This window comes from Setaria viridis, chromosome 3, assembly GCF_005286985.2.
Source record: "Setaria viridis chromosome 3, Setaria_viridis_v4.0, whole genome shotgun sequence".
Lineage (NCBI taxonomy): Eukaryota > Viridiplantae > Streptophyta > Magnoliopsida > Poales > Poaceae > Setaria > Setaria viridis.
Genome location: NC_048265.2, coordinates 9,120,241 through 9,148,106, shown reverse-complemented (window position 1 = coordinate 9,148,106; position 27,866 = coordinate 9,120,241). Strand labels below are relative to the sequence as shown.

General features: G+C 50.3%; 3 protein-coding genes and 1 long non-coding RNA gene across 4 annotated transcripts; 2 read left to right on the top strand and 2 right to left on the bottom strand.

Moving 5' to 3' along the window:
* Positions 1-1,708: 1,708 nt before the first annotated feature.
* On the top strand, positions 1,709-7,940 carry LOC117849934 (cinnamoyl-CoA reductase-like SNL6). The gene is made up of 5 exons (XM_034731679.2): positions 1,709-2,152; positions 4,544-4,719; positions 6,824-7,024; positions 7,163-7,316; positions 7,489-7,940. The coding sequence occupies exons 1-5, from the start codon at positions 1,891-1,893 to the stop codon at positions 7,821-7,823; spliced, it is 1,128 nt and encodes a 375-aa protein (XP_034587570.1). The 5' UTR covers positions 1,709-1,890; the 3' UTR covers positions 7,824-7,940.
* Positions 7,941-8,774: 834 nt separating this feature from the next.
* LOC117849933 (polygalacturonase At1g48100) lies at positions 8,775-12,995 on the bottom strand. The gene is made up of 7 exons (XM_034731678.2): positions 12,417-12,995; positions 11,263-11,394; positions 10,603-10,779; positions 10,447-10,488; positions 10,154-10,361; positions 9,624-9,814; positions 8,775-9,536 (listed from the first exon to the last, which is right to left on the bottom strand). The coding sequence occupies exons 1-7, from the start codon at positions 12,852-12,854 to the stop codon at positions 9,141-9,143; spliced, it is 1,584 nt and encodes a 527-aa protein (XP_034587569.1). The 5' UTR covers positions 12,855-12,995; the 3' UTR covers positions 8,775-9,140.
* Positions 9,278-14,723, top strand: LOC140222352 (uncharacterized). The gene is made up of 7 exons (XR_011897735.1): positions 9,278-9,420; positions 9,525-9,612; positions 10,203-10,371; positions 10,452-10,506; positions 12,363-12,828; positions 12,934-13,489; positions 13,583-14,723. It is a non-coding gene; the product is annotated as an uncharacterized lncRNA (long non-coding RNA).
* A 4,743-nt stretch (positions 14,724-19,466) lies between these two features.
* LOC117847814 (GATA transcription factor 15) lies at positions 19,467-21,530 on the bottom strand. The gene is made up of 2 exons (XM_034729099.2): positions 20,291-21,530; positions 19,467-19,961 (listed from the first exon to the last, which is right to left on the bottom strand). The coding sequence occupies exons 1-2, from the start codon at positions 20,825-20,827 to the stop codon at positions 19,653-19,655; spliced, it is 846 nt and encodes a 281-aa protein (XP_034584990.1). The 5' UTR covers positions 20,828-21,530; the 3' UTR covers positions 19,467-19,652.
* Positions 21,531-27,866: the final 6,336 nt, after the last annotated feature.

Below are 27,866 nucleotides of genomic sequence, written 5' to 3'. Positions count from 1 at the left end.
TTTCAGAGAATCACTTCACAGAATCACCAGAGAATCACTTCTCTCTGAAAAATTGTTTAGCGGAGCTCCTACTAGATTCAACCGAGAATCAGCTCTGAAAGCTCTACCAAACACACTCGTACTGGCTCGCACTCAAAGAGTCACAAATGACGTAACATCGGAGCACTTTGCTTAGACAAATCCGCTTCTCCCACCCCCGCGGATTCGGCCTCCGATTAGAAATGCAGGCTGGCTGAGTGGATGACTGGGTCGATCGGGTCGTCGGGTAGCAAGCATTGGCATTGCCCTGGGTCGCAAGGCACTGAGCGTGAGCTTCAAGTTTGTGTTTCCGTTGGCTGTTCGTTTTGCATTCTTCTCCGATCCGGTGCTCCGTGACAGAGGCTGCTACTGCTGGTAGTTATCTTGTATCGCAGTCATGTCGTGCCCATTTTTTCCCTACCAGGCGTGAACGTGTATATGCTTGTGCCCGCATGATTTTTTTTTCTTCTCTGGCTCCTCTTTCAGGTTGAATCGTTGCTTTACAGATAAGCCCTTTTTAGGCGTGGGTGATGTAAGATGTAACGTCCAAGCACTGTCGTCAGAGAAATCCGTTCCTCCTAAGATCCCACGGCTTTTGGCCGGCGGCCGCTGAGTACACGAAGGATCTAATCCATGGAGGAGCTTTCCGATAAAGCGGGGCCCATCACTTCCCACGGAAAATCCAGATTACCAGGACACCTGGCCCACCTGCGGCGGCCGACCGCCGGTGCGCAGCAAGAAATCGGCTGGAGCCGGCCGGCGATTGAGCTCAACGCCCGAACCGGAACGCTTACCGGCTGATAGGAAACCATGTCACGGGGATCAAAGATTCGGGCCGCTCGGCTGCAAAGGGCCACCTGTAAGCTGCAATTCTGCAAAGCGGCTGTTGCAGGTGGATTGTCAATAGCCGCGCGAGGCTGGTGATTGGACTCTCCCTGCTTCGACAATCCCCGGGTCAAAAGGAATGGCGCCGCGCACCAAATGCTCGCCGCAGCACGTGTTGAAGGAATGAAGGCTCTCCGAAGAAATATGCACATGTGTTCGGTTTCCTAACCACTCCGTCGCCCCTTTCTTTTTCCCAACTTGCTTAAATATGAGCAAAGTGAACATTAGGAAACATCAGGGAGGGCGCCTTTGCTTTGTTTCCAGCACGGCTTCCTTCTGGAAGATCACACCTCTAAGTTCTAATACCCTGCACTTCCCTCACTCCCTCTCTCACGCCAATCGCATGAGACTTTCGGGACGGAGACAAGCGGCGAACGGGGCAGCTGGCGAAACGTGAAGCTCGGTTAATTTTGGATGGCTCATCTTACCACACGGCATCAGGTGAAAAGTGAAACGTTTCTTTTTTAAACGCCCTTTTCGAACGAAGGGGACGTGATTACGTGAGTGCTAGCGGTAACGCATGCCCTTTTTTTTCCCTTTGGTTGAGACATTTCGGGTTATCCGTACCAGCCAAACGGCCCAACCCAACCGTCGTTGCACTTGTACGCACGGATCAAGCCAAGCCGAGCCGAGCGGGACGCAGCGTCCCAAGTAAGCTAGGCAGCCCACGCCGCCGGTTCAGCCGGAGCCGACGATGATGATGCGTGACACGGCTCGCGCGAGCCAAGTGTGGCAGCAACGGCAACCGGGCGCAGGCGGGCGGGCCACAAACAAGGCCAGCTTTATATATCCACGCCTCACGCGCGACCCTCCACCCACCGATCACAGTTCACAGGGGCACAAAATCCCGAGAGCAGAGTACGCGACGCTCTTGCCCACCACCACTCTGTTGAGGAGGAGGCATTCACTCCACGGCACGGCGAGGCGGGGGCGCCAAGGCAGGACAAGGCCAGGAGGAGGGCATTAGCGGAGGCGGAGGCGGGGGACATGGGGGTGCTGCGGAGCACGCAGAGCCTGGAGGCCGAGGTGGAGGAGATGCGCGCCGCGCTGCTGCTCCACGGCGGCGCGGGCTTCGGCGCCCGGAGGTCGGGCGGCGCCGCGGCGAAGCGCGCGGCCCGGCCCGAGGAGGCCGCCGGTGCGGAGGCGCGCACCGTGTGCGTCACCGGTGGCACGTCCTTCGTTGGGTTCGCCGTCGTCGACCGGCTGCTCCGCCACGGGTACAACGTCCGCCTCGCGCTCGAGACGCAAGGTTAGTCGGTCTGTCACGGTTACTCGAGAAATTGGGGGGCTTCAGGGATGGGCGTCGGGTGCGTTGCGTTTCTCCTCGCATTTCGCGGTGGGAAGTCTGCGGAGTTGGTTGCCCGCCCACTGTTTCTGGAAATCGTTTTCACTGATTGGGATTGGCCGATTGGGAATGTGAACTGCCCCTTCCTGCCTGCAATGCTGTCGTTTTACTTTCTCGTATCGTTTCGTAGATACGCCAAATTTTACTAGGAGTCCCTTCCCCGCCACGAGATGTTCATTGATTCAGTTAAATTCCGTAATGCGGAAGTTTTTGTCTTGTGTCGCGGTAAGAAAAATTAGGTTCAGGAGTAAAGGTTAGTAGTTTAGAATGTGGTCGTGTTTGACTTCCGTTTGTCCCGTCCTAATCCTAGGTTTACAAAAAAATGGCTCTTATATTTGTTGTAGCTGGGCGACCGTCGTCTGTGTTATTCAATTCCTATTTTCTATCCGTGTGCTTCGGTGTATGCTGTGCGTTGCCTGGTGGGTTGGTGGAAAACCCCCCATTCGAGGTGTCTGTCTACAAGCTTGAGAGACCTTTCAGCGATTACATTCCCATAATTTTCTACCTGGTAATAAAGAGGGTTTGCACTTTGCACGAATGATACTTAGTGCCTCCACGTTTGGTGATAGGAAACCATATATTCACACAACATATGCCCATTTTCGTTCCAATTAGGTCACCAGCAGTGATGTGTCTAAATGCTGACTTCTACGTACATGGTTTTCTGCTGCAAGCCTGCAATTATGCAGTTTTAGTTGAACGTTGCATCATAGTTGGTCCACGCATATGACCACATCACTTGTAGTAGTTGATAACTTGATATTTCACCAACGAAGCTTTCCTGGACCACAGGAAATCTGCGTAGCCCTTACGAAGTTACGATCAAACTGAACCTGGCACTCTTTTTGCACGTCAGGAGTCTGCCTAGTCATGGAAAAGAGATGTCCCATACTTCTCCCACCATTTCACTCCTTTTAAGGGGACGCCATGTTTCTTAGGTTTATTTTGTTTCCAGTGACGTAGAACCAGGGGCGGATCCAGGCAAACGAGCCATTGGCGTCACCTCTATGGCATCATAATATCATCTTATCTAATAACCACCAATAAACATTCATTTCTATAGAGATAAGCAAAACCTATTGGTGTCCTAGGACACCATAAAAACAGCCTGGCTTCGTCCCGGTGTAGAACATGTCACTATATACTAATCAACTTTGCCCAAGGCTGCATCAAGAACATCAGTAAATGCTTTGTCAACTATTCTAGGCTTGTATAAACCAAATTGTATTCCTAAATTTTTGTTCACTTGCAATAAACTGCTATTGCCTTGTAGCAGATACAAGCCTTTTCTTTGGAACCAATGGGGAGCATAGGAGTTGCATTTCTTATAAGGTTGTCTTCTTTATTAATAGTGCACTGATAAGTTCACCTCATCTTACCACCTCACTGAAAGGACCATTAAGACAATTAATTTGATACTAATTGATTGATGATGCATCGTGTCTTGTCCCTGCCTTGTTACTTCTAATTGCTTGCCAAATAGGGTTGACCATGGGGCAAGTTACACACAGAGACATTTATGAAAAAAAAGGTTTTCCAAATATCATTTTGTGTTGTATCTGTGAATAAGTTTTTTCTTTAAGGGGGTGGTGATTTTAGACGTTATTCTCTAGTAAAATTGACTTCATTTAGTGTGACATGATGTTCTCTTTCCTGTTTTCTCCTTTGGTGTTGTACTCTTCTCTAATGTTCTATGAAGCCTGCATATTTCCCCTCCTTCAATAAATATGCATCCGCACGCTTGCTATGTACAGAAAAGAGGAAAAGTCGTACCAGAGAACATGACCATATATTATAATTTTTAGATATTGCGTTCAAAATGAGTTCTTGATTACTATGGTATTTCATAATGCTTGTTTGGGTTATGTTAAATGGAAAATAAAAGTGGTCGCTGATTGTTTGCCCTTTTGGGAACATAATATTCCAACTTGATTACTTTGAGGTGTGTAGAGGCAGTTTCATCTTTTTGGGACAGGACAGTTGTGACCATAGCCTGCATGCGTTCTTATCCAAATTCTTAGTCAGCAACAACGTGACAAGGGAAAAAAAACTATATTTACTCCATGCAATGCTTGATCACATAATGACTCATTGTCAGTTCCAAAAATGACCTCAAACAGTTTAAAAGAAACTAACAACTGTCCATGTGTGGTTTCCAAACTTGATATGTTACTCTTACTCATTATGCATGTTGACATGAATTGGAGCATTCCTTATACAAAAATGATCTTACTGAACTTTCTGTCAAATCAGATTAGCTTTTTATGTGTTTCTTACTTTGTTTTGCTATCGTAGAGGACCTTGACAAGCTGCGGGAGATGGAGATGTTTGGCGAGAATGGAAGGGACAGGGTTTGGACTGTTATGGCAAATGTGATGGACCCAGTGAGCTTGCATGAAGCTTTCGACGGCTGTGTTGGTGTCTTTCACACCTCATCACTTGTGGATCCAGGGGGCATCTCCGGTTACACGGTGAGCTACTCGACCTGGATTGATGTTTATACTGTCAGTACTTTTTTTAACAGAGTACTTGGTATTTATATCCCTGAAATTGTGCGCGCAAAGGTAGGCTAGATAAATTTCTCCCTTGTTTGTTTGTCTAGGAGATCTGGTTTTAAACTTTTGATAGTGTTATGCTCCTGCTTCTCAACGTATGTTAACACAGAAGTATTTGTACTATCCTTGTCAAGGAATACTAGAGATGCACATTATGGAATTTAGGTAGATGCCAACTTGAAACCTAAATTAAAAGATTTGCTGGCATTAGTTTTTTTTAAAGGCATATGTCATGAGGCATGGCTAAAAATTCAGTCAGATGTCATGATAAAGATTAAAAAATCAGACCTAATAGTTTACATCGCTATGTCAGTTACAGTTAGTGATTGGCTTTGAACAACCTTGCCAAAATTTTGCAGTATGAACTATGAACTGCTGACGGCACGCATGCCTTAGAATGGTCACGTGAAATGGCTTGACTGAGGCCATCTGTATTCTGTGCCGCATATTACTACACGCTATCTTTCCTAATTTAGGTCTGAACCAGGGGGATTCCGGATTTTCTAAATATAGGAACGCTGACTACTAATCTAACTATCATATAGACATTGGTTGGCACGATGCTCCCCTCGGATGGTGAATCCTACCATCAACCATTGTTTTAGAACTTTCCTGAGACTACCACGGTTTGATTTACAGAAGGCTTTGTCAGCGTTTGACCTCTCAGAGGTGATAACCAGCCTGATGTCCTTTTGGCCCAAAGGATACCTACTACTGGTGTTAGGTAAATGTTTAGCAACTGCAAAAATACACCTGGACGCTGGAAACGAATTAAATATATTTGTTCAAATGTAAGCTTTAATCGGTTGCAAGTTTGCTGTTATTATATTCTTGTGTAAGTGTTCCATAGTGCAACTACCAAATCCACTAAGATTGGTACCGTGAAGACTTCATTAGACCAAGTCTGATGTTGCCACTGCCACCCCTTACTTTAGTAGCCTCATCATAGATATTGATGCAGCTCTTTCTTTATACATGTCACACATCTCTATATATTTATTTAAGCTGGATTAGAAATATACATTCCGAAACATCTTTCTGGCATGAGATTCCAAAGCATCTAACTTCAAAATGAAGTCTGCATGCTCTATACCCATATATATGTAACCTGTGTATCAGTTGCTGCCCTCTTTAACATTTGAACATAGACATGAAAGGCATCCAATTACTCTTTCGGTTTGCAGTGGAAAGTTCATCTTGTTGACAAAAAAGTATGAACATTTGAGGATGCCTCCCCCTTTTCAGCTGTAGTGGTTAATAGTGTCGTCACTGAACAGCTTTTAAGTCAAGAATGACTCAATGAAACCCATTAGTTAGGTGGTCTATTTGTCCTTTATTGTCATTCCGTACCAAATATATTTTACTTTTGCAGCTGCCTTTTACAAGGTGCCTCTTAGATCTTTTGTATAATCATGAGATAAAGATTTGCCTTTACATTGCAGAAATCCCATTGGTCTTGATTTTTCTGCACACACGAACTTTCTACTAAGTTATATGCACAACTAGATAAGCACAACGATCCTCCACCATGATCAGGAGCCAGTGTTCAAGGCATGATTGCTAGTTGGGCAGTCATAATCACATGGACCATAGCACATCAATATGCCAAGCAAAGCCATCGTTTGCAACTAGAATTATAAAGTATTACTTCTATAGATGGCATGAGGCTATGACTAGTAGCTGAAGTGCACTTGCTAGAGATAGTAATGCCATTGCTACAATATTGAAAAATGTCAAGGATAGCAGAATCTGTCTATGATGTTCTCAGCCACAAAAAGGAAAAATTAATACATAGTAAACTAAACTAATCTAGGCAACTTATTTGCAATTCCCAATTATGTGATCTTAAGAATGGAAAATGCCTGATGTTTTAACATTTAACATTATTCAGGTTTCACAATCAGCATCTTGTATGTATATTATTAATTATTAGAATTATTATTCTAAATTGCTTCAAGAGCTGTAACTGTGATGTCAAAATGTGTGGCTTTACTTAACTTCTGAATGTCAAAGTCAACAGAAACACATGGCACGTTTGGAAGCCAAAGCAGCAGAGCTCGTGGTTGAAGCATGTGTGAGGACGGAGTCCGTGAGGAAGTGCGTTTTCACCTCGTCGCTGTTGGCATGTGTCTGGAGGCAAAACTACGCTCGTGACCGCAGGTTCCCAACCACCGTTGACGAGAACTGTTGGAGCGACGAGAGCCTCTGTCGCGACAACAAGGTAAGTAGGAACATAGCAAAGACAACGACTGTATTGAATAGCACCCCATTCTTATAGCTACACAATGTGAAGAAACAATCGCAATTTTACTGAACACACGATACCATAATGTTAATGGTGGGGCCTAAACATTTGCAGCTCTGGTTCTCACTCGGCAAGACGATGGCGGAAAAGGCGGCATGGAGGGCGGCACGGGGAACAGACCTGAAGCTAGTGACCGTATGCCCTGCACTCGTAACAGGGCCAGGATTCCGGAGGCGGAACCCTACTCCATCCATTGCCTACCTCAAAGGTGACTCTACTACTGCTATCGTGGCATCGTCAGTCCAGTGAACTACCTTAGCCGCAGCTGGCTACGCCGTACCTTCTACCGTTTCTTTTGCAGATCAAGAGCGTCTCTTGATGATCATAGTAACTCGAGTTCACCACATTTACGTTATCTGTGCGTGTGTGTGTTTCCGCAGGAGCGCACGCCATGCTGGCTGAAGGCCTGCTGGCCACCGCGAACGTGGAGAGGGTAGCGGAGGCGCACGTCCGCGTGTACGAGGAGATGAACGGCACGGCCGGCGGGCGGTACATCTGCTACGACCACGTGGTGCGGCGAGCCGAGGAGTTCGCCGAGCTGCAGCGGCAGCTGGGGCTCCGCGCCCCCGCCGGCAGCAGGGTTCCCGCGGCGTCCGAGCCCGACGGCGACGAACGGGCGGCGCGGTTCGAGCTCTGCAACCGGAAGCTGACGGCGCTCATGTCCGCGCGGAGGAGGTGCACCTACGACGCCTACATCCCCGTGTCGTACGAGTGAAAAGTTTGGGGGGCGGCGAGCTGTATGATGGTAGGAGAGAGGTGAGGTGATGCTGGTGTGACGTTGTACATAGCCTCGATGCATCAATAAAACTTTGCTAGGTAGAGTGTTGTGCAACCTGACAACCAATTCCGTCACAGCCGAGAACTGAGCGACGGAAGAGCAGACACGGCACAGCGAAGGCAGAGGGTGGGTCACGAAGAACAACCAATTTGGCGGAATAGAACAGATCGACGATAGCACACAACAGCACGACATAGCGGAACGGCACAACCAACCAATTTGGGGACATTTAACTATTTGCCAATGAGGGTCTCTGAAAACGCAAGGCAAGCAAGACCATCAGCCAATGTTGTTGGCCTGTTTTGACAGGGCCCATCGGTAGTCACTCCAGTGGGCCGGAATTCTCGCAACAAAATGAAATGAGAGATGGTCGAAAGCATCCTCTTCCTCCGCGCGCCTACGCATTTAGTCGAGCGCCTTTCGGGCGCAGCTCCCATTTCCCAGCCTCCCACGCGGCCACAGCTTCAAGCTCAGCCGCGTGGTGCTGCTACGCGGGCGGTACTGGAGTTGGCCGGTTGGCTAGATGAGACGGGACAGATCGCGACGCGCTTGGGGTTGGGGGGCGGCGCCGACAGCGCGCCTCCACGCTCCTCCGCCTCTTCGCGTGGCGCTTCCGTATCGTACCCTCAGCAGCTCCGACCCTTTCAGCAGCTGCTACGCCGCAGCCGCTGCCGACGGCCACCTCGCTACCGGTTAGCATCCTCTCCCCGTCTCCCGCTTCGATTGGTCTACATCACTCATGCGTGATACATTTTACATCGATACTTCGATAGCGCCGAGTGAAAAGGGGGTTTGTGTTCAGTTCAGTCCCTGACCTTGAGTTGCCAGTTGCTGCTGTGATCCCCAAACCGAACAGCGGATAATTCGATCTGTCGCCCAGCGATAGTCTGGAGAGTGAACGAGGCTTTTCTACTAGTATTTGTATGTACATTCCGGTATAAAGGGGGATACAGCCTACTGATCCTATGTTTTTCCCTCAAGCATCTCAAACGCATGCATGATACATCACTGGAAACGCTGGGCAAACACTACCTATATCACCGACTTCCTATATTTCCTATCAAGAGGGGAGTTGGCACGTGCCATGGCCCATGGAAGCCATATCCTGATTCCTGACAATAGTTGCATATATGCACAATACACGGCATTGTGCAAAGGGGTCGGAAGAATCACGACGACCACCTTAACTGATGAACAACAACAGTATTTCCCGGATTAAGGTACTTCCACTTCTTTTCAGAGAGGCCCAACATTTCAGCAAAGGTCACCATCGGACAGCACGCTGTTCCCTGCTGGTTTGCCGATCTGCAAGCAAGGTATGGGAGGGAGGGTGGGGGTGTACAGTTCTCCAAAGGCTTGCCAGCAGAAGGGGTTGTACAGGTGGAACTGCGGCACTATCAGGGGTTTGAGTTGTATTCCGGTAAGAGTGATCTCTGAACAAGGCGAGCTGTCGCTGCACGCAAAGTGGGCCGGTTTAATTGTGAAAGTCCCCCTGATGTTCTCATACTGAACACCTGAAACCGCCACTGCTGAGGTTTGATTTCTGCACGTTGTTTTGTCACAGTAGAATTGGTCTATTATGATAGGCGTTTGAACTTCTGAGACCTGTATGTTTGAGAACCTTATACCCTGAACCAGCCCGGAACCACCCTGCATCAAGATGTCAGCACGTTTAGCTCGGCGAGTGTAGCTGTACTTGGTGGATGAAAAGCTCTGGAGTTGTCAGGTTATGCTTACCTGCCAAGTCTTGATTCTGACCCCATTCGTTGTTTTAACCATGTTGACATCTCTTACAGTGACGTTGGATACACATGCTTTTGTGTTGTACCTCCCTAGACCACCAATGCTGATCCCATGGCCTGGTCCACAGTTCACGTTATGTATGTTTATGTCACTGCATCCTGTCTGTATGGAAACACAGTCATCACCTGCATTGCACAAGGCACAAAATTCATTGTTAATAACAAGTTTTACTTTTAGAAGAAATCTGTCGATAATCCAGGTCCTGCTAGTGTTTTTGAGCTTGCTCCCTTAGTCCTGAAAATATTGCTTTTTTAGAAGTTCTGCAGTTATCTAAAGTGACTGGTTAGCAGAATGTCTTTGTATCTATATACTACATGAGGTGGCTTTTTAACTAATTCTTGTAAACTAGTTTAATGAGCACAAATGGCTGGCCGTATCGGGTAAATACTTTTTTAGAACTATTGAGTAACTACTTCTTTTAGAACTATTGAGTAACTGCTTGATATGAATTCTATGAGCATTACCGCAAGCCATGTTGGTGTGGTGAATGTTGACTTCTCTGGAGTTTTGCAGGTGTATTCCATCAGTGTTGGGACTATTCTCAGGGGAAGAGATGGTTAAATCATGAACCATGACTCCTTGACAGCTATCAAACTTCAGATGGCACTGTGAACTGTTAACAATCGTGATACCCGTTACTGTGACATTGGAACTGCCATAAAATCTCAGCGCCTGCATCAGAGTAAGAAACCATAGCTGTAATTTTTTTTGTTTGCAATTAGAAGAAAGGTAAGTGCTGTAATAGTAGTCTACTTACCGTAGGTTTAATTTGTGGCATCTTGTCTAGCTCCACTCTGAACTGTTGGAAAGCACCCAGGTAAGCAATTAAATTTGTCTACTTTCAACTTGTCTATAAGTATCCATAAAAAAAACTTATCTATAAGTAGGATGTTGTTAGATGATCAGGTCTTACTGCATCGTTGTCGTCATCATCATTTGGATCTGAGTAGGTCCACCATTCTTGCCCCCTGCCATTTATTACACCACTGCCTTGGATTGCTATTCCAGTTAGCTTCGTGAACTCAAGCCATTGAAGCAAACCAGAACCCCACACTCTTGCACTAGTTTGAGCTAAAATAGTTCCATCTAGCTGCACAATTAAAACATGTCATTTAGTACTAGTATTTTTTGCTTATGTACTTTGTTCTTCATTTTGATTATGCTTTGTTGCGTGATTTGCCCATTCTGATTGTAACGAGGTCAGGGATAGAGTATAGAGCTCTTCATTTTATTTCACATTCTTTGGCAAACAAACATACATTCATTAATATGTTTTAAGGTGTATAATGAAACAGCAAAAGCAGACGATACTGACATGCTAAGTCGAAATATTTAGTTAGTTTCAGGAAACACTAAGCCAATCTGTCTGTTGACTTGAAAGTCGAAACTGCAATGTGTAGAATTAGGAAGGTGCACAAAGAGCGCAAAACTACGTATATGTTCTTTATTGGATAAAACTCTGTGGTGGTTAATATATGTAGTTTCACAAGTAGTGCGATATGGCCGGAAAAAAAGTACAAGCCTTATATCTTGTTATATAAGGACACATGTTAGGGTTCTGAAGTATATTTACCTGGAATAGAATGTTTGGTTTACAGTAAGGCCCAGAAAATGAGACTGGGCCAACGACAAACTCGAGTTCAGATGGTACAAGAACCGTAGATGCCTCCACCTTGCATGCTGCTGCCCATGCTGCTTCAAAAGCCTGTATATATATTGCAATTATTTAGTTCAGCTCATTGGGAATGTGCGCTGCTCAGTTTCATTATATCATTAGCAGTGATCACAAGTGTACACTCAGATTCCCGTTGCTGTTGGAAGTTTCTTTTACTGCGCTGCGCATGATTATCAGCATATATGTGTTACTCTAAATAGAGAAGGCTAAATTATTATATTATTCTATAATATGTTTTACTCTGGTTAACTTTAGGTGATAGAACTAGGGTAATTTCTCAGGTGATGACATAAGTTCTAATTTCAGTTCAGCATAAAATTCTTTATGCTCGTGAAAAAGCAAGGACACAGAAAGACAAAAAGACTCGATATCTCCCATGTCCATACTGAATTTAGGGATTGACATATTCTTTGGAAATGCAGTGTCATTACGTGGTGTCCATTTCCTTCGACCCCAAAATGCAGTGTCTAGCATGATGTGTATGCCTTCCCAGAAATGCACCCAATCATGTGGGAAAAAGAACAATCTTAGAAAAATAAATCTAGGTTGTGGCTCCATATGCACTTGTACTGTGATGTCAGACTCCAACCTTGAACAATGAACGATATAATAGCATGTAACGTAACCATTTTTAAAGGCTAATGCATGCAAACAATATCATGTGACCATTTTTCCTAAAGGAAAACAGTAGCTTTGGCAATCATGTCCTGAAGTGTGCTTAGTGAGAATATATGATAGCATTTTAAAAACATTTATTTTTTAAGAATACTTCCTGCAGGAAATGTGATCAATGTGAAATAATGTTACAGGGTGAGCGTTTATTTGAAATTCCAATACTAGGGGCATTGTAAAGTTGATGAACTCTTATAGTGAGATGTTATGCGGATGGACATTAGCTTGAGTCAGTCATTTGAGGGTAGTAATAGTAACTGTGAAAACAAACTAAGTATACCATGATGCCTGGAAAAAGAAATTCTGACTTGAAATATGCGATGCAGGTGACAAAAGTGTCCTAGTTGGAAGCAGAGTATTTTGAAAGCAGTGATGGTGACCTGAGTATCATCTGTAACTCCATCACCCTTGGCTCCAAAATCCACCACGTTGTAGACTGTATCCTGTGATGGTGCTGCTGGTAGCGACGGTGGCGGAGGTGGCTGCAGCGGTGGTGGTGGTGGTGGCAGTGTGTATCCAGTTCCACTGCTTGGTGCTGGCATTGTTGGACCCTGACCTCCTCTGCCCTGAGCAGGGCTTCCACTCGGGCTGACAGGCACGATCGGACTTTGCTGGTATGGACTCTGATTCCCTTTGCCATTTTGCTTGTGGGAACTACTGCTCTTTGCTTTCCCTTTTCCCCTCAGCAGAGAGGTGGAGGGCGCTCTGCTGTGCCTCCAATGCTTGCCGCTCCTTGCATCGCATAGATGAACGCTGGAGCAAAGAACAAGCAAGACAAGAAGCAGCAGGAAGGTGAGACCTTTTAGCTCAAGCCTCATCTTTGTGCTTGTAACTTTGTATCTATCTCTCGTTCAGCTTCAGAGTGTGTGTATTTGTATGTCTGTATGTGTTTGGAAGACGATAGATAAAGAAGGAATGATGAAAGGCAGGGGATAGAGTATGTGGCTTTGATGAGGGAAAGAAGGGGGTTTAAATAACGATGTCCATGGCCATCGTCTCTGCTTCAGCAAGGTCGAGTGAAAGAAGGAAAATGGCTTCGGGACCAGGCCCCCCCAACTCACGTGCATTTGTGGGGAGCACTGGCTTGTAACGTCACAGAGAATTTAAGGTGTCGTCTTTGTTTCTTTGTTACTTTTGTGCATGAACATATCACAGTTTTATCCTCTGCCATTTCCTTTATCGTCTTCTTTCCGTGAGAATCGGTTGGAGGAATCATCTTCAAGACATTGGGTCTCGCCACTTGCCAGAGCCCAGAAAAACTAGACAAGGCGGCTTACCTGTGCTCGTACTACTAAACTGCTGATGGTTCACGGGGGAAGGAAGTGGCATGTCTGTACTGACCGGTTCGAATTATTTGCTATTAGTCTGAGGCGTGACACTATCTGTCAGGTGATTAAACTGGCAACCTGGTTCGTCTTGTACCGGCGTCCGCAGGCCACTGCTGGAGCATAACGTGAGTCCTCTGGCATCCGTCGTTAAATTGTGGCAGAGCTTGAGCTCGCGAAAGGTTATATTAACCTTTTTTTTTTGGCAATTTGATGAACAGTGCATGTGGTGTTTGTATTAGCTGTAGACATCTTACAGGTGAGCGGGTTGTTGTATGATTGCAAAGACCAAGCTCAGATAGTGATTGCCCGGGGTCCCAAGTTGGGGGGTGTTGAAGCGTGCTGACAAGGTCAATCAAGAGTGGAGACAAGTGGCCGTCGGATTTGGCAACTTTAACCATACTCTGGTGATGTGTGGCACGATTTGAGTGACAACATTGCCCGTTGTTTCTTTCCAACAGACTAAGCAGTCACTTGGGATGGCTCGTCCGCAGTTTTACACCTCGGAGAAGTTGGAATGTCCGGAATGCCCGGAGCTGCCATTGTGGCAACCGGCAACCGTGTGGGTTGGAACCAAGTCTAGATTGCATAACGTGGTAGGTGGTACATTATTCGATTGGGGGTTGGGGCACAACTTCTTACGAGACACATTATACAAGTCCTGCAACATTACAAGCTTGCAATCACATTGGCATCACAAGTTCACAACTTCACAGGTGGCAAGCTAACTGCCGGCCTCCCTCTCTCCCCTCCGGTCACGGGCCAGCGCTGGGACGGACGGGGACCCGGCGGAAAACGGCAAAGAGCCCCATCAACCTACCTACCAAATGCGCCGCGCTCCCCGGCGCTCGGCACCACCACTCGATGCCCTGCCCTCGCTGCCTCCCATGGCTTCCACCCGTTGCCCCGTTTGGGTTTCTTCCCGTTTCCCTTCGCTATCCATCTAGCCTCGGCGTCTCCGGCGCAAACGTGCGTGGCCGCCCGACGCGCGGCGTCGGCTGCAGAAATATCGGAGGAGCCGCATGTGTCCGTACGTGCCACGGCTCGCCGTCGACCGGCAGATATGTTATGCATTCGCTGGTTCAGAGAAGTTGTGACGGCGGACGACGCTGAAGGCGCGTGCTTCGACTTCGGCCGTGCACCAACATTCGTGTCCCGACCCGGAACGGGGCCTTTGAGCTTTGAGAATTATGAGTGGGGGCCTCAAGGAGGCAGAGCTCTTGTTTGCTCCCGGGACATGATTTGGCGGCTGGGCTGAGCCGCGGCCCTCGTGTTCACGGGCGCCTGGCCGCCTGCCGCTGCCCGCCTGCCGGATCGCCCCGATTCCATTCCCATCGCCATTCCGAACATTCCAGAACTTCACAAACATGCGTCTCCTCACCCGTCACGCGACGTATCAACGCCCAGTTGCTTGCTCTGCGCAGCCACGTGAACGCTCGGCGACGGCGCGACGCCATGGCTGGCCATCTCGGTGACGTACTGACATGATCAGAGGAGCTGCACCAAAACAGCTGCGCGCGCACGTACACCATTTGCAACAAACCTTCTTGGGCGAGGAGCGAGCGCAGGCAGCTGGCGACTGGCCACTGCCAGGCGCTGTCTGTCTCCCTCCGGCCAAGCAAGTTGCTCCGGAGATGGGTGCAGCGAATCTGCCGCCGCCAGCGAACGGACGGCCACGGCGTTGCCACCTGGAAGGTGAGAAAAAAGGGGGTAGCGCTAGCTGCTGCTCCAGTGGCGCCGTGACGGATGGCGCGCACGTCCCGCCCGTGATGGACTCGGCAGGGGGCGCCGGGCAGGTCGCCGCGATCCGCGCGTGCCTCGCCATTGCCAATGCCAATTCGCCATCCATGTGAGGGCGCTCGAGTCCTGCAAGCCATTTTCCACGAGGAGAGCGACTCGAATTGAAGGTATCGTCGGTCGTCGTCGCAGATCGCAAGCAGAGTCGACGCCAGCTTTCTTGAGGGGGTGGACGGTGTTTCAAACACCGTGCACCCCCGGCGCTCACATTTGCCGGCGACTGAGACGCGGGAAAAATCTGGAGAAAAATCGTCGGAAGGGAGATTGGAGATACAATGCGCCGTGCCGTGCCCAAACATGAACCACAGTAACGTAAATTTAAAGGTGAAATTGACATCAAATACCGTCCACCCCGCGTGTAGCCGTGTCGTGGATTTGAGTCGGCCGGGACATGAACTCGAGAAAAATTTGGCAGCAGCGTGCGAAATCGCGTGCTGAAACATGAACGCCGTCGAAGCCTGTTCAATCCATTCATGAGCGTCCTCCCTCTCCGGTCTGACGGCGAGCGCCTGCCTCTGGAGCAACAACGCTGAGCCGCCGCGCCAGAGAGAGAGGGACCATGGATGGTCTCACCGCCTTGCGTTGGGCTGCTACCAAAGTAACGGGCCTCCCAGGACGGACATCGCTCGACGAGCTCAAGGTTATGGCGGAGGACGTTAGCGCCAAACCCCGGCCGGTACGCATGCGGCATGCGGGCGCCGCGGCCGGTCACTTGGGAATGGCGGAGGGGAGGCGGAGTAGGAGGGAGAGTGGCATGGGAGATTCAGCGGGAGAGGGGGAGCGGGGAACTGGAAGAGACGTGCGGGTGCCGGGTGCGTTCGGGACGACGAGGCGGCCGTCGCCGGAGTCGGACGGGAAGAGCTACTTTACAAAGACAGTTTTCCAATTAGGCAATTAGGGGGTTTTGTGCAAATAATCGGATCGCGATTATTAATCACGATCCGGGTTTATGAAAATAATCGGATCGCGATTATTGATCGCGATCCATTTTGGGGGGCTTTCTGCAAAGCTATTGGATCGCCAGTTCGCCACCGTCTCCGCCGCCATCGCCGGCTCGGAGCTCCCCGAAGCCGCGTAAGTGCTCAGGCCGCCTCCACTGCATGCTGCGTCGGCTATCGCACTGATTTCTCCATCCCAACCCCTGCCCGCGTTCTGATGAGAAGAAGGGAGGCCGCATCGTTTGCCTGCGGGCTGCGGCTGCGGCCATGGAGTTCCGCGCCGCAGCCCGCAAGCTCCAGCCCGGAGGCAAGGCGTCCGTGCCAGCGTAGCCAACTACGCCGAGGCTAAGGCCCTCCAGCTCCTCCGATGGCTCACCTCGCTGGAGGTTTGGTGATTGATGACTGTTCTGGATTGGGAAATTGGGACTGAACTTTTTTTTAAAAAAAGAAGAAATTGGGACTGCATTCGGAAGGCCCATCCCTTTGCCGTAGCGAATTCATTCAGAGGATCTCAAGTTCTCAACACTGCAAAGGGAAGCATGGCCAATCAACATAAGGAGAGTTTTTCCTGTGTGCTCGGCCCATTGGCGGCTGAAATTTATGAGCCTCGTCTAAAAATTGCATCTTGTTCTGAAAAATGAGCAATATGGTTCTTGTTCGGTCCTTCTGTAGTTCTGTAGTCTTGCGCAGCATGTCCTTGCAGCGCTCGCATGGCGTGGACTGCTATGCCTTAGAAAGGGGAGAGGAGCCATCCACAGGTAGTTATCAGTTATCACTATATCAGGATGTAAAAGAGTTCTGACTTCTGAACTCGGACAATTGTTATGCGACGATTTATCGTTCTGTCATGTTCGGCCACCTTGTTATGCATTATCTCGATCTGAATGGATCCAGTGTAAACATCTCAGTATAGCTCTGTTGCTATACTGACATCCCATTAACAAATGAATGATTAAATTTCATTTTGCACGGCATTCCGTCGTCATGAAGTTTACAAAATGTTTAGCATAACCTAGAAACAAATTCACTACTTGTTCAAACTATCAGCTTCGTCCACCTGAGAACTAACACTAACCTGACAACTAAAAAGAGGCCAAATTGAGAGAGCTTCTTCAACTCAACATAGCTTTCCTGCAAAACAAAGAGGAATGAATTTCAGCTGTCTCTAAAATCGATCTCATCAATCCCAGATCCAATTTGCAGTGCTTTGGTGATTTACAGGCCACCGCAGGGCAATTTCATCTTAGATCAGCACTGCCTACCTGGATTGATATGCATGCTGAATCACTGTGAATTTGTGCCTTGGCTTGAAGAAGTCAGCATGCACAAACAGGTCTGTTGATGCATCCACCATCCAACACAGATTCAAACACAGCACGCGTTTCCTTTCATATGGATATCGTAGCTCTTGTTAACCTGAAATCCTGAATGAAGAACTGGGCAAGATTAGCTGATGTCCATCTTCAGAACGGCGTTGCTGACGACGTGAACAGCGGTCGAGGCAGAGCTGCACTGCACCATCGAGGAATCGACATGGCAGGGGTGTGGCGCCGAAGCTCATTGGCTGGGTCGCTGGGAGGAAGGACGCCGTCGCCGGCGACCGCACTGCCCACCTCTGAAGCGGCGAGCGCCGGACGCAATAAGCGCCAAACCCCGGGCGGCGCGCAGGCGGGCGCTGCGACGGGCCACTTGGGAATGGCCGAGGAGGGATAGAGTGGGAGGCAGACGGCGTGGGAGATTCTTCGGGCAACGGGGAGCGGGGAACCGGAAGGCGAGGCGGCCGTCGCCGGAGCCGGACGGGAAGGGCTACTTTAAAAAACATTTTCCTTTTAGGGAGTTTTATAAAAATAATCGGATCGCGATTATTAATCGCGATCCTATTTAGAGGGTTTTGTGAAAATAATCGGACCGCGGTTAATAATTGCGATTCGATTTAGGGATTTGTGCAAATACTCGGATCGCGATTACCTTTTGGGGGGCTTTCTGCAAACAAACTGTATCGCCGCCGCTGCCGCCGCCATGGCCGGCTCGGAGCTCCCCCGAACCAGCGTCAGTGCTAATGCGGCGATGGCCATCGCGCTGGTTGCTCCGTCACCAAACCCAGTACGCATTCTGCTGAGAAGAAGGAAGGCCGCATCGTCGGCGAACTGCGGTTGCGGCTGCGGCCATGGAATTCCGCGCCACAAGCTGCAGCCCAGGGGCAAGGCACCCTTGCCAGCGCAGCCAACAACGCCGTGGCGGTGGAGGTCTGGTGATCGATGGCTGTTCTGGAATAGGAATTTGGGATTTGGATTCAGAAGTTCCATCCCGTCGCCGTAGCGTATTCATTCGTTATTCGTAGCAGAGGATCCCAACAATGCAAAGGGAAGCATGGGCATGGACAATCAACAAAAGGAGAATTTTTCCTATCATCCTGTGTCCTTGGTCGATTCGCAGCTGAAATTTATGAGCCTCGTCTCTGAAGATTGCATCTTTCGTGCACATCTGGATTGAACTTGGGCTGTTTGAGCCATGCCTCGCAACGTTCTCAAAAAGCCTCTCTGATTTGTGTGGCTCTTCATTGTTCACGGATCACACGACCTGTGGGACATTGGAGTAAACCATGTCCGAAATTTAGCATTCACATCCAGTTGTTTAAGTACTGAGATTGGCAGAATTGGACAAAGATGAGGATGGACGAATCACGAATGGTGCCTCTTCGATCTACAGCTATCAATTGCTGTGAGATCGGTTTCAGACTTGGCATAAACTCGCTTCAACTGAAATGCACCTGCTGGCATGCAAGTTTATGCGCATATGAAACTAGAGAACTAGGGGTGGGAACAAGTCATTCCACGCAGGCGGATGCTCTAGGTAAGCTGCAGAAGCACGTGTAGATCCCTGCCAGAGAGCTCTTGATTTGTAATACTATAACTCAAGCAAGCTGCAGCGATGGCCACTGTTCCTGTGGAAATAGCCTGCAGCAACAAGCGTGTGCGTGCACGTACCGCTATAGAAAGAAGTCTAGCCCAAGTATGTGACACGGGCCGGCCCGTGAATCCAAACCGAAAGCAAGACATGGGCTCTGTCGGTGATGTGTACATGGGCCGGTCACTTCTATTCCTGTTATGTGGAAATCATTCAGTGGACTTGCTGCTGTGTAGCACAAAATACAGGCCGGGCCATGAATCCAAACTGAAAAGCCAGGACATGCTCTGAATTATTCGTGTTTACTTCACGAATCACGACCCCTGCGTACATGCTTCAGGGTGCCCAACTCCTAAGTCCTAACCTCGTTTTAAGAATTGAGCCGAGGCAAGTAAAATACAAGGAATCGGACAAATTACATCGCTCGTAATTCGAATTTTGGAACCCCATTTCATATGACAGATTGTTGAAAAGAGCAGGGCACGCTAATTAATTCCATCAGCTAAATTTCGCGATGAATAAAATACATACGAAGCCAACTGCCGCCACCGTGCCACACACTACACCTTCCAAGTTCATCCGCGTGCAACCGTGCAACAAAAGGCCCCAAAAACCGTTGCACCACCGAGACAAAAGCTCCTCCACAGCACTAGTTGTACTGGAACAAGCTCGTCCGCTCCGGCCAGACTGCGAACGCGGGCGCCGGCGCCGGCGAGGGCGCGACGACGTTCAGCCGCCACGCGAGGAACGGCGCCGCCTCGGCGTCCGCGACGTCGCCGCCGCCGCACGGGAACGCCGCCTCGCCGTAGTAGGGCACGGCGTCGGCGGGCGCCTGCTTCGTCCCGTACTGCGCCCGCTGCGCGACGTAGCCGCACGCGCCCTGGCCCTGGTCCATCGCCGTCGCCGCCGCGCGCCGCTCCTCCTTCTTGAACCTGATGCCGCAGGCGTTGCACAGGGACTGCACGGAACAGATGAGGCGAAGTTCATGCTCATCAGCTCATGCATGGTAACGACCAGAGAGCGTACGACACGAGTAGCATATATGGAAGACTGCGCTTGTTTTAACAGGGCGTCAAAAGTGTCAGGGGACAGACACGACGCTAGCTCATGTCGTGTGCTCACGTGACAAGTGACGTCGCGACGCGATTTAAAACACGTCACGTTCATACTGACTTGCTCCTTGATCCCTAGCTACATGGTTAGTCAAATCTACAGCATAATGCCAATGCTTACAGAATCAGTTGGTGTGGCAACTGGCACGATCAGCAAGTGATGATGGAAGCATACCTTGGGCCCGCGAGGTCCGTTCCGCCAGAGCGGCGTCGACGAGGTGCCGCAGTTGGCGCAGCGGCGGTCCACGAGGAGCTGGTCGTGCTCGGCTCGCGCCACGGCGCCCTTGGCCGCGCCGGCGGCAGCGGGCTTGCTGCCGTGGCAGCAGTAGTAGTAGGGCTGATCGGCGGCAACGTCCCACGACACGGCGGACGCGGACGCGGACGCGGACACGGACGGGTACGCCGGCTGCGCGGCGGCGCGCTTGGCCTGCTCCGCCGGCTCGGCGGCGGCGCGGCGCGACGAGGGCGTCCCGAGCGAGAGCGTGCAGTCGACGGAGCCCGCGGACGAGGAGGAGGACGGGGACGAAGGGGAGGTGGTGATGGAGCTGCGGTCGTCGTCGAACGCACCTGCCTCGTCCGCCGCCGCCGGCGGCCACGGGCCCTTGGTGGGCAGCGGGAAGAAGAGCGAGAAGGTGGTGGACGCCATGGTTTTGCCCGGGGCAGCAGTTGCGACGCTCTGGTGGTGGCTGTTGCCGGTGCAGTGGCGAAGCATGGTCCGCAGCGAGGCCACAGTGCGGCTATTAAAGACGAGGCGTCGAGCCGAGCTGCCGAGGAGAAGATGCGGAACTGAACTGGTGGCTATGCTGCTGGGACTGGGACGGCAGTGCAGGAGCTTGCTCAGCTAGGGGAACCATGGCAGGGCTAGGATTTATAGGATCAGATTCGCTTGGGCTTTGGCAATGGCACAGGTTGATTTTCCTATCGCCTTGCCTTTGCCTGGGAGATTATTTGGGGGAGAAATGACAATGCCAATGCCAATGCCATTGCTGGGAAACACAAAGCTTTGTTTGCTTTGAATACTTCTACGTACAGGCACCTCGGTCGTGGCATGCATTAGCTGGGAGATTAGTAGAAAGCAGATGGCACAGGGGCTGGAGCACCCAACGAGTAAAGCCGCGGAACCGAGGCGCTGCGGATGCGGTGGTGCGCGGGCGCAGTGGTCGGTCAGGCTCGTCGACGCGACGGACTGACTGGTCGAAGCAGACCGCTAGCCGCTGCTGCGCTACCGGATCCCTCGCACGCACTTATCCCGGAGCACGCGCCGGCCCGCGCTCCCTCTCTCACTGTTCACTCTATCTATCGGAGCAGTGCCAGCCAGCAGCAATCCGTAGGGAGAATCAATGGAGCAGGCTAGCAGCTACCAGCGTCGAGGCCGAGATGCCTCTGCCTCTGCCGGTGTCCTGGGAACTGGCAACGATAACGATCGAGCGAGCCAGGGGTCAGGGCAGGCGCGCGCGCGTCATATATAGCAATGACGAGCGACTGTTCCGGGCCTTTTACATCACAACAAGACCGGAGATCGAGCGAAAGCCCTGGCGCCCGTGGCAAGGCATCGCGGCAGGCCTAGCCACGCAGGCACAGCCGTGTCTCTGGGAGCAGTGAACTACAGCCCACAGCCACGCCTCGTACGGCCTCCCTCGCCGTCGCCGAGATGGCGAGATCGACGCGCGACGTATCGACGGCGTCTCGCGCGATCGGACGGTCAAAAGCCGGTGGCGGGCGGGTCATGTGACCCCGTGGAGCGGAACAGTCTCCCACGCGGGGGCCGGGCCGGCCGCGCATGTCACGCATCGGCGCGCCCGCCCGCCGGCGCGGATCACGACGACGCCAGGCGGTGGCGGATGCGCTGTTGCCATGCCACCGGAATCCGTACCCCCGCGCCAGCGCTGCCCTGGCCTGTCGCATCGAGGCCCGCGCGTGTCCCAACCAACTCAACCCAACCCAACCCACGGCGCGGCCGGCGGGTACGCCGCGCGCGCAGCGCAGGCCTCTGCTGCAGTGGCCGCCACCGGCCGGACGGATGCTCGCCGCCGCCGGGGCCGACTTCGTACGCGGCGGTTCACGGGGCCAGAGGGGGCCCAGGCGCCTAGCGGTAGCGGCTGCGAGGCGCTGGCCGCGGCAGTGCGGCCGATACGGCCGGCTAGGTAACGTCATGGACGCGTACGTGCGCGCCGACTCGTGTCGCGCCGCCGTGCGCGGTGGGTGGGAGGCGGCGGGGGCTGCCAGCCCCTCCGGCCCCCCACGGCTGGTGGCCGCAGCTAGCAGGGATGGATGGATCGACCCCGACCGATCAATGCCCGCGCGCCCGGCGTCCGGGGTCGTGCACGGGGGAAGGGGAACGTACACCCATGACATGTCGCCATTGAGAGTGGCGTACGCGCACGGTACGAGCCGTGATTTCACCAAGACGATGCTGTACTTGCCGCTCACGAATGCCAATGAGCGTGCTGCATTCCGTATGTGGTACGAGCCTAACTGCCAAGACGGGGTAGTACTTCTGATTAATCATCACGTGGATAGCAAAGTGCCAAAGTGCCAGGCCTGGACTACTGTGGAGAACCATTTTGATTCTCCCATGTAGTAATGAGTTAGTACCTTTATTTTATAAATAATACAAATAAAAAAACACCCCACACAAACAACCCGATGGAAGAGTAAAAGTTTTATGTGTTCCAAAATCAAATCCCATACTCGCCCCGTCTCAAAAAAATCCACCCTAAAAAATCTAGAGCATTTAATAAAGATGTAAAATGATCTTGTTCAAACAAGATCATTTTACATCTTTATTAAATGCTCTAGATTTTTTAGGGTGGATTTTTTGACTAAAAAGTTTTAGAAGGCTCAAAACTTTTAGTCCCTTCACCTCCTTCTAAAACCTCCTAAAACCAGTGTTGGACTCCCACTACGCCTCCTTTATTGCCCCTACCCCCGCATCCTCCTCCCGACCTCACCCTTCCCGACCCTGCCGCCGCTCCCTCCTTCCTCCACGCCGGCGCCCGCGGCCTCTCACCAGCGACCGTGCCATCTCCTGCCAGATCTGCCGCACCCGCTCCCTTGCGCCGCCGCACGGGCCGCCCGGGCGCTCTCCCGCCGGATCCCTACCGCCGCCGCCGGATCCAGGCGAGGGAGGATCGGGAGGGGGGTGGCGGTGCCGGGGAAGAAGAGGAGGGGAGGGGCGTGGCGGTCGGGATTGGAGGGAAGGGGGCGGCGCCAGCGGGAGGAAGAGGAGGGGAGGGGCGCGGTGGCCTTGATTGGAGGGTAGGGGTGGGGCCGGGGAAGAAGAGGAGGGGAGGGGGCGGCGGCCGAGGGAAGGAGGGAGGGGAGGGGCGCCGGCGGGAGGAGGGCGCCGACCGCCACCAGTGGGGCAGCGAGAGGGCTCGGGCGGGTGCGTGTGTGTAGGGAAGCGGGAGGAAGGGAGGGGCGGACAGAGAAGGAGCAGGAGCATGGGAGGGCAGTATGGTCATTGTGTCATAACATTTATTACGTTTAGTCAGTTTTTGGAGGTGGAACCAAATATGCTTTAGATCATGGACTAAAAACTGACTAAAACTTTTTAGGAGCTAAAATTTTAGAAGGTGGGAAACAAACAGGGTCTGAGTCTACACTACATGCTATCGGAAACAGAAGTGAACAAATTTTAAATGACACAATGACTTATATGATCAATTATGCTAACTTTTAGTTCCACACATTTTTTGTATGCTTCTACTTATCTTTTACGTGTCGTAGTTGTGGTCACCGTACGGTTCCTCACATTTATTTGTATATTCAGCTACCACATTGCTTTACCCTAGCCTATTTATAGTCCCAGGTGTTTGTGAATCTAAGCTCTTTGTTGAGGATCGTAAGAAACTAAACACCCTCGATCGCCGTTTCTGGATAAAAACTCTTTAACCTCGCAAGTTCTTGACCAACGAACAAAACTTAATTAACCTTGCAACTTGTTACGGGACTATTCTGGCAATAAAACTCTTACCCTAGCATCTTCTTTGTTACTTTAGGGACTCAAAGCTAGCGACTATTAGCTGATGACTAAACTCCAATCGAGCTAAGCCTCGAGTGCTCGGAGTCAGTCTAGAGCATCGAGCTTTCACCTTTTCATTCTTTACTCAGGAACAATACTTGAAGGAAGACATCGCGAGGTTATAAGCTCTTGGAGCAGCATGACGAACTAGGTGCCACAAGGGTGGGCGTTTATCTCGAGCCGAAGGTGAAGACACGAGGCTGGAGAATTGGTGTGACGCGAAGGTGAAGTTCCAAGGTTGGAAGGGTGGAGGCGTGAGAAACGTGACTACGTGAAGGAATCCAATTTGTACATGTTACCCCCAATGATTTTTATATACGGTGTATCTTAGGAATGTAGTGGTTGAGAAAGGATATTTTCGGAATGTAAAGTGGCTCATGAGCACTGTTCGCCTAAATGGTCGTTTAGGCCAATTAAACGCTAAACGGTGGCAAGCCGTTTCCATGTAATCGACTGTTTAGCCTGTTTAATCGGCCATTTAGCCCGTTTAATCAACCGTTTAGACCGAATAATGGCTAAACAACAGGTGACCGACTGTTTACCGTTTAGCGTTTAGGATAACACTGCTCATGAGTCACTATAAAAGGGGAGCCCTATCCCGTTATAAGGAGGGACCTATTGTTTTTCAGAACTTCCAAGTGTAATCTCTTTTTTATCTTCGTATCTGTTCGGTATCAAAGAGAGCAACACTCTTTTCTCATCTCTAGCTGCACGAAATTTTGCCAACGCCTTCTACCTTAGAACTAGTTCGCCTAGCGGGTGGGTCAGTTGGTCAGGACTCAAGAGGCCTACCTACCAGCTTACCTGAGACCGAAAGTCTCATTCCACACTAACCTAGATTACCAAACCGTCACTGAAACACCCCACCTGGCACCGTGGACAATCCTCCAGCTTAGTGCTAATTTGGGAGCTCATGGATGATTAGCCTCGGGAAGGAATAACCCCAACGGGGATTATATGGACATCGCAATCCCCCTCCACCGGCAGGGCAGTGCTGCCCCTCCCCTGTCGCTGTTTGGAGGGAGGGCATGGCAGGGCAGTCCTGAGTTCCTGACGCAGGGCAGCCTGGTGGGAAGGAACTTGCGCAGTTCGGTTGTCTGCGCCAATACCAATACATGCTCTCTTTTTTTAAAAAAAATACCAACCAATAATACATACCATACAGAGCATCACTTTTATCTTGCATATGAGCAAGCCATCAGATAGCAATGTACATGAGCAGCTCATTTGTGATGGCATGCAGATAAAGAAGCAATATCTACCACCAAATCATCAGGCCATTGCAATGGTAGTGGTACACCGCATGTCTACAGCAAGTTATTTGCCACAAATTGACAAAAAAAACATTTCCATGACTGGAAGTCAAATGAGCACAACATTGCTAAGTGGAGCAGATTGAACTTCAGCGCTTTCTACACCACCAAGATCAAAATTGAGTGGATTTCTATCAACAGAAGCCATTCCATTATATTCAAAGTTAGATGTTGTGCTATGATTGCTTTGCTTTGAAATACTTCTTTAGGGTGTGGGTTCAGCTCGCAGCTCAGTGCTTTTGGGTGTGGATTCAACTCGAAGAGACGTTCCAACCATCTTGTTGTCTCGCCTAAATCAATGTACCGCTCGAACAAGTAGACCGCGTTTCACGGATGGCATGGAACATATGACATATCTCGGTCACAAGAACAGAACCATTCATAAATTTCATAAATCATTAATCCAACCATTAAATCCAATCATTTTTTTACTACAAGACTGCTAGTTCATAGTGACTAAATACAAACTACAAGAAAATGCTACTCTGATTAACCATATAGCATCACAATTTCGTTCAGCAGGTAGGCACATCTTGGATGCAGAGGCTGTTGACAGGCAAGGAGTGGATCTTGGAGCAAATACACCAAGATCTACAAGGAATTAGGAAATAGGAGGATAGGGGGAGGGGGAAACTCACATATGCTGGCCGAGGAGAAAGAAGGTCTTGTCGTTGTAGATAGAGACGGCGGCGGTGCTCCTGGATAGGGACGGGGACGCGGAGGGGGGCGGCAGCGCCTAGACAGGGTCGAGAAGAGGTGGCAGAGCTTGGTCGCCGGCCGAGATGGTGTCTGCGTAGATCGAGATATTCGTCGCAGAGAGTACTCGAGGCAGCGGCGGCTGCTGTTGGTCGGGAACGAGGACAAGGACACGGAGGAGGGGAATTGCCTGGACGACGACACGGAGGGGTGGCAGCGCTTGGTCGGAGAGGCGGCGCGGCGGAGCGGACGAAGACGACAACACTACCCTCACGAGTCGCGACGACGCCGGGTTGTGGCATCCGGGCCTGAGAGGTGGGGCGTTCTCACCTAGAAAAAAGTTGCGGATTGGGCTTGCCACCCCGTGCTCATGGGCTCCCAAATGCTAGGGAAATATAGTCTGGGAACAGAATTCGTGTGGAGAGCCCACCCAAGGAAATCACAGAAATACGACGGGATTTAAAGGAGCCCTTAAGGCTACTTTGGAAGCTGGTGGCAGATTAGCCTGTGGAAGGGAAGCCGAAGCAGGAATTCTACCTACCATTGGTTTGCCCGGGTACCGCTCCACCAGGCCTCGCCCAGCCCCGTCACTGTTTGGAGAGCAGTGGGCAGGGCTAGCGGGTCAGACACCAGCCCTGCTCTTGTAAACACATAATAAAATTTACATGTTGCACACAAGTACTCTTTTGGTAGCTACCTAATTCCATCATGTATTATGAATTTTTAAACGAGCATTGCACACCATTTTGTGAGAAACAATTATATTATCTGTATCAAAATTTTGTGATAAATAGCGAAAATTTGCATCAATATTGAAATTGTAGTCCTCCCATCCATACATCCACAAGAATTTGATATTTAAATTTGATTACCAATAATCATCACACAGGCTGTTCCTATTTCAAAACGGAAAGATTACTTCTGATTATAAAGAAAAAATAAAAAAGAAACATGTGCAGAAGAGGTAACAGCTTTGTGTTGTGATAGCTCTTTCAGTTGCAACAATCACCGATGCTTCAGTGCATGTTCCAGCTGGCGATTATAAATTATGGACGCCTTTTACTTACATAGCATCAGATACTCACTGCAAGAATAAGATCAAGTAGATTAGATCAGCAATAAGCAGAGAGAATGAATCAAATAGGGGTGCATCTAATCAGTGAATCAGCAATAAAGCAGAAGAAGGAAATCAGGGGAAGAAATATTTAATTTCACAAGATTTGGCAGTGAGCATCTGGAACTATGTAAGTATCACGCCAGATACTCATACGCATCTTGTTCTAATCGACGGATCAAGATGCCGAGTATCATTAAACAGGGGAAGAAATCATCAATTTCACAACATCTATGCTTAGAACCCTAGAGCAAAAGGGAGAATGGGAGAGGAAGGGGAGATCGGGGAGGAAGAATCGAGCATACTGAGAGATGCCGAGCTGTAGTGCGGAGGCGGAGGTGGAAACGGTGGCCGTGGAGATGGAGGCGAAGATGGTGTGGAAGTTGCAGCCACGGAAGCAGATGTGCAGAGATGCGGAGGTGGTAGCAACGCAAACGGAGGTGACGGTGTTGGTGAGGAAGAAGGTCGGCTGATTGTGGAACTAGCGGTGGCGGTCGTCGGTCGCGTCTCGCGAGCATCGTCAAGATCTCATGGAGAGCTCGAGACTCGGGTGGGAGACAGGGGATTGCTTCCCAACCTGTCGAGGTGGGGCGTGTTCCCCCGT

Coding starts and splice junctions, on each gene's coding strand:
- LOC117849933 (XM_034731678.2), bottom strand. CDS start 12,854: ATGAGGCTTGAGCTAAAAGGTCTCACCTTCCTGCTGCTTCTTGTCTTG. Junction 10,780..11,262: donor AACCAAACATTCTATTCCAG/GTAAATATACTT, acceptor TTAATTGTGCAG/CTAGATGGAACTATTTTAGC. Junction 10,489..10,602: donor ATGATGACGACAACGATGCA/GTAAGACCTGAT, acceptor GCTTTCCAACAG/TTCAGAGTGGAGCTAGACAA.
- LOC117849934 (XM_034731679.2), top strand. CDS start 1,891: ATGGGGGTGCTGCGGAGCACGCAGAGCCTGGAGGCCGAGGTGGAGGAG. Junction 2,153..4,543: donor CCTCGCGCTCGAGACGCAAG/GTTAGTCGGTCT, acceptor TTGCTATCGTAG/AGGACCTTGACAAGCTGCGG. Junction 7,025..7,162: donor GCCTCTGTCGCGACAACAAG/GTAAGTAGGAAC, acceptor AAACATTTGCAG/CTCTGGTTCTCACTCGGCAA.
- LOC117847814 (XM_034729099.2), bottom strand. CDS start 20,827: ATGCTTCGCCACTGCACCGGCAACAGCCACCACCAGAGCGTCGCAACT. Junction 19,962..20,290: donor ACGGACCTCGCGGGCCCAAG/GTATGCTTCCAT, acceptor TGTTCCGTGCAG/TCCCTGTGCAACGCCTGCGG.